This window comes from Cryptomeria japonica, chromosome 5 (assembly GCF_030272615.1).
Source record: "Cryptomeria japonica chromosome 5, Sugi_1.0, whole genome shotgun sequence".
NCBI classification, from domain to species: Eukaryota; Viridiplantae; Streptophyta; class Pinopsida; order Cupressales; family Cupressaceae; genus Cryptomeria; species Cryptomeria japonica.
In genome coordinates, this window is record NC_081409.1 from 535,804,846 (window position 1) to 535,810,910 (window position 6,065).

At 43.1% G+C, this 6,065-nt stretch overlaps 1 protein-coding gene across 1 annotated transcript; it reads right to left on the reverse strand.

The window, feature by feature from the left end:
- Positions 1-995: 995 nt before the first annotated feature.
- LOC131069178 (phenylalanine ammonia-lyase-like) lies at positions 996-3,621 on the reverse strand. Its single transcript, XM_058004539.2, has one exon. The coding sequence runs from the start codon at positions 3,333-3,335 to the stop codon at positions 996-998; it is 2,340 nt and encodes a 779-aa protein (XP_057860522.2). The 5' UTR covers positions 3,336-3,621.
- Between the last annotated feature and the right edge of the window lie 2,444 nt (positions 3,622-6,065).

A 6,065-nucleotide genomic window follows, 5' to 3' on the forward strand; every position in this document is an offset into this window, starting at 1 on the left:
AGACTCGAAGCACTCTAACTCTTGTTCTTGTTGCATCTTCAAATTTGGAGTGTAACTATATTCAATTTGTCGTTGAAGTTCAGACTTTGCTGATTTCAGAAAAAAAAAAAAAAAAAAAAAAAAAGTGGCATCTTAAGACCCCCTTTTGGTACCACAACTTGGTGCACATACCCTAAAGTTTGAAGTTGTTGGGTGTGCTTAAGGGTAGAGGAAACTTTTATGTGGGAAGGGAGATCCCCTTCCCGAGGTATCATGAAGCTCCTAATGTGGAATGTCAGGGCCTGTAATGCCTCTAACAAGAGGCGATTGATCAAGAGATGTCTTAATCAATCAATCAAAAGCTGATGTCTTAATTAATCAACAAGAGTCTAATGCTATGTCTAACATTTAGGGTAAATAGAGGACTTTTTTTGTATTTTTATTAATGAGATACAATAATATATGTAAAAAGTATATAAATAAAATTGTGAGATAAGAAGTTGTTAGAGAGAGGATTTTGTAAAATTAAATATTAGTCATTTTGAATTATGATTTATATATATAGTATCTCTCAAGCTTTTAAATACTTTTTTTTTCCCAATTTTTAAAAGATTTTCATAAATGAGTTAAGAATTTAAAGCTGTTATTTTGAGATTTTTGACAGCATCAATTCAATTTTTATTAAGTTATCCAAAAATAATATAAAAAATTACTAATAAAAGAATTGTCAATTACCTTTCTTGTTTGTAATATATGATCTCTTTAACAAATATGCTCTTTATGATCTACATTGCATGTTCCACAAGCCGAGGGAATCCGAACGTGAAAGAGCTTACAAATTTTAACACAGCCATAAACTCGCATTTAAAATAAATTGTAAAGTTGAATTTGTTAAAGGGAAAAAAATGTTCCATTGAAAATTTTATTCTGGAACGGTTTGCAGAATCATTCATGCGGCAGAGGGTAAAATGGGTTCAGTATGGTAGACAAAGTAATTGTAAGGGTGGAAGATGAAATCAGAGGGTGGCGTTGGTAGAATTCCAGAATCCTCTGCCGCTGGTGGCGGAGGGCGATTTGGCGGTGTCAAACCAAGACCAATACGATGCATTGAATGGCGCAGGTGACACAGGGGGATGCTGTGGACGCGGAGTGAAGGGCCCAGCCGAGCCATGCCACATATCCAAGCATTTCACCACTACTTCACCAAACACCTTCTCTGACTCGCAAATGCCACGGTACACTTTTTCGATGTCTTCTCCAGGGCTCCGCGTCTTCGTCCCGCTCAGCAAGTCCGTTCCCAGTTGGGATCTCACGAACTTATAGATTGGGTAGGTTCTGCATTTCTTTATTCTATTGGGTATGGGAAAGTCTCCCGCATGGAATCTGTCCTGAGCGGTGGGGACCTCCTTGTCTAGCCGAGCTTTCAACTCCTTTTGGAAGACGGGAATCTTGCAAAAAAGCAGTGGCGTTCCGAGCTGGTTGTCGTCATCTTCGACAGGGCATTTGAGGGCCGCGTCGACGAGAACTTCCCGGAGCTGAAGCAAAAGCGCGTAGGAAGGGTTAGAGGGGTCATCTATGTAGGAGAACACCGGCTGATGGTCCACTACCAGCAGCAGCTCCTTCTCGTAGAAGCGCGTGGGGAGCAGAGATCCGTCTTCCCCGCTGGTGAGAGTCTTCCTCGCTGTCTCCAACACCACGTGCTTCACCACGGCTCGCATGTTTTCCTCCAAGTGCCGGAGATCGACAGCCTGACACAGCGCCACCAGATAAGTGGCGGACATGAGCTTCAGTATCTGGATGGCTTCTGCTGTCTTCCTGGCAGAGATGAGGCCAAGCGAGTTCACGTCCTGGTTGTGTTGCTCGGCGCTCTGCACGTGTGTGGTGACAGGGGAAGCCAGATACTGCAGCTCCGACGTGTACGAGGCCATGGCGATCTCGGCACCCTTGAAGCCATAATCCAGGCTTGGATTGGGCCCTCCGCTCAGATTGGAAGGCAGGCCGTTGTTGTAATAGTCGCACACCAGCTCTGAGAACTGCGCAAACATGAGCTTCCCGATGGCCGCCAAAGCAATTCTGGTGTTGTCCATGGAGACCCCAATAGGCGTGCCCTGGAAGTTGCCGCCGCGGAGCGCCATGTCATGCGCCACGTTGATCAAGGGGTTGTCGTTGACGGAATTGATCTCACGCTCAATGGAGTGCGTGGCCATGCGAATCACTTCGATCTGTGGGCCCAGCCACTGTGGGGACGTCCGCAGAGCGTAACGGTCTGGCTTGGGCTTACTAAGGGGATCCGTCTCCTGTACCCGCTTTGCCTCCTTGACGTAGTCGCTGCCATCCAGAAGATATTCCATTACCGCTGCCGCCTCAATCTGACCCGGGTGGTGCTTCAACTCGTGCGTCAGAGGGTCCGTGAACTCGGGCTTGCCCTGCATAACCTCGCAGAACAGGGCCGACAGAATCTCCGTCAGGACGGCCAAAACGTTGGCGTCGAAGCAGACGGAGGCCGCCACTGCTGAGCCGACTGCAGTGCCGTTGACGAGTGCGAGGCCCTCCTTAGGCTGCAATTCGAAGGGTCCTCCACTAATGCCCGCTCTCTTCAGCGCTTCCAGGGCGTCCAACTGCTCGCCGTCACCCGTCACGGCTCTCGAATTCGGGCGCCCTGTTAGCAGCCCGGCAATGTAGGAGAGAGGCACCAGATCTCCGGAGGCCGTGATTGTTCCTCTGAGAGGCAGTTTGGGAGTGATGTTATAGTCCATGAGCTTCTGCAGGGCCTCTAGGACTTCCCACCGGATACCGGAGTAGCCCTGCATTAAGGTGTTCACTCGGACGAGCATGGCAGCCTTGGTGTACTCCGATGGCAGCTGCAGCCCTTCCTCCTTCCCCAACACACCCGCATTCAAAAATCGGATGAGCTCGCGCTGCAGATCCACAGCCTTGTTCGTCCGGCGGTGAGAGGTGGCTCCGAAGCCTGTTGTGACCCCGTATGTGTCTGTCCCTTTCGCTATGTTGTTGGCCACCCATTTCACACTCTCCTCCACTCTTGCTTTAGCGCTGGCCTCGTCCAACTCCACCTTCACTTCACCTCTCCGAGTCACAGCAGTCACCTGACCCACCGTTAGGGTAGTGCCTCTTAGCACCACCTTGCGCGCTTGGTAAAATTGTCCAATCATCCTCTTCACTTCCTCCACGTGGCTGCATTCCATGGCCTCCGCCGCCCTCTTCCAGTGAGGTGGATTGCTGACTTGACCCACCCCTTCCACGTAGATCGGGTTCACCCCGCCCACCGGTAGAGGCAGAGTCGGCGGGCGGCATATCTCCCTGGCCCTCGCACCAGCATTAACATTCTCCTCAGACATCTCGCTTCCCCTGCTCTAACTCAACTGCAAAAACAAAACTACGTGGATATATGAAGAATGTTTGGTCTCCTTTGAGAGAACGCAACAGGTAGGGTAACTGTAGTTTCCTATACTGCAATCTCCTGGGAAAGATTTGAGAGTTTGCAGTGAATATAGCTGGTGATGGTGAGGCATGCTATAATTTATAGCTTGGGTGGAAGTAGGACTAGGGATGATTGCAGCCAGAAAATGTAGGTGGCGTCCGCAGTCAAAGTCAAGGCGAAATTGGTTGGTGGGAGGAAGAGTCCCGGAGCCTTCCAACTTGAATTAGTCGAGTTTATGCATTTTTATCCGTAGAACATTTCTAAAATTATAAGGAATTGTATTTATATAAGTCAAAATTTTCGATATATTATTATTTTAAGCTTCAGCTGAATTAAAGTTACAAAAGTATTGCTTGACAGGCAGGTCGGCCGTCAAATTTAATTGAAATTTTCACTTTTTGTTGATATTTGTCCGCTAGCTCCACAAAACAAATGTAGATATTTTTCATTTGGTTATCTTATCTTGAACGTAAAATAAATAAATAAAAAGATCTCCCCTGCGCGCATTCAAGAAAGTGGGCTGGAAATGATGGATTAATTGGAATTCAATATTATATACTTACTACCAACCACGCCCAATATTATTAGTACTTGTCTTTAGGCCAAGTAATATTGCAATAAGTTTTCGTTTTAAAGTTATTTTTTTAACCTTTTTATTTTCTTAAAGATCTATATATAAAAAATTTGTATATAATATTTGATGCAAATGAGTACCCCTTTTTAATTTCATTTTAAAACTTCTTATTTTAGTTTTTAATGCATCATTAAAATTTTTGTTAAAATTAATACAATTAAAATAAAAAATTAGATATCGATTTAAAAAATTAAATTAAATATTTTTAAATTAAAAATTAAAATTTATATTTTTACAAATAATACAATTCTAATTTGATCAAATATTATTATATATAATATATATAAAAAATAATATTATTTTATATATATGAGCGAAAGTTTTTTTTTTTTTGTTAAATCGTAGTCACAATGATAATATATTAATAATAATAAAAGGTTTACAAAAACTTGCAAATGCAGTTCGTATCTACTATCAGAGGCCTAGAGCCCTATATGGCATTATATACCTACTGAGCAACATCTATTGCCACACTACCCAAAAATTCCTACACCAGCCACGAATTATAGGGCATGATATTCTAACAAAATTCATGCTTTCTATAACAATATATGAGAATCTATAGTGCCCTATATGGCATTTACAAAGAACTAGCATGTCGCATCTAAAGCATATAAAACTAAACAAAAAAACAAACTTTCATATCATCAACAGTAAAAACCAGACTAGGCCTTATCTGAGGAGGAGCCCCCAGGTGTTGGACCTTGCTTTCTACCCTTGCCTTTTGCCTTCAACATGCTCTGATCAACATAGGGGACCAAGGCACATAACCTTCAACAATCATATACTCCTTCCACCAATCACCACCGAGAGATGCTTTTCAACCTAGCCACATTTGTAGAAATTCGACATTTCTTGCAATGCTCAGCTTTAGGGTTTTCTTCAAAAGATGTGTCATCATTGATAATGACAATAGTTCGTTTAGGGATTTGCTACCCAATTTCTCTTGAAACCCTTTGCCCATCTCTAACCATGTAATCTTCAAGGTACGGGCCCTTCATCTCCTCATCAACATTGTCCACTGCCAAATTAAGATCACCCAGGATCTCCTTCCGAAAGAGGGCTTGACAAAGCAAAGTAGCTTCAAATTTCTTCAAACCCATCACTAGGAGGATGGAGACAAACACCACTGGGATGTTAGTGTTCACCCGATAGTTGTGTTTTGTCTCAATAAAATCACCCCCCAAGATTTGTGTCACCACCTTGTTCACAAGGTCATCCTTCGATTCCAGAATCTCCCTCCACCTCTTATCCTTGATGGGTCCAAGGAAAGACATTTGTCAATTTTTTGATAGAAGATGCGGAGTCGACTCCATGAAAACCAGACGATTTTGAACAAACAATTTCTTCTACAAGCTTCTATCACAAACTTGGATATAAAATCTATCCGAGTGGAAGGACACCATCTCTCAATGATGAGAACAATCTCAAGGAGAGCATACACATGTAGAGCCTTTACCAACTTGCCAAATTTAAAAACCGAACCCACTTGGAAATCAATCTGCAACCTATAATTTTGATTGACATTGGGAATGATTACTATGTACTCCTTATTTAATGTGAGTTTCAAATCAAGCCTTGGCAAAGTCATATCGGGTTAATGACATTAGAAGCAAGTCCGCACTATGTGGCAAAGGGAGTTGAAGTGGCTGCCACATCATTCATAATTAAATTCTCACCACCCGCACCCCGATTGGCTAGATTGTCAGCTAATCCATTGGCCTCCCGATAAATATGATTGATTGTTAAGTCTTGGATTGAGTCCATTATTTCATGAGCATGATCAAGAAGACCCTTGAGTTTCTAGTTAGGGATATCACGTGTTATGACTGCATTAATGATAATAGTCGAGTCTCCTTCAATTTGCACCTTTGAGATGCCTAGTTGCTTACATAGTAAAAGACCTTCAATTAGGTCTTGGAATTCAACAAAGTTATTGGTGGCTTGTCCCTATCAAACTAATTTATAAGAAATGGTTTTTTTCTCCCATGAACGAATGATGCAGCCCATCGT

Excerpts from the sequence above, each read along its gene's own strand:
- LOC131069178 (XM_058004539.2), bottom strand. The coding sequence starts at position 3,335 with ATGTCTGAGGAGAATGTTAATGCTGGTGCGAGGGCCAGGGAGATATGC.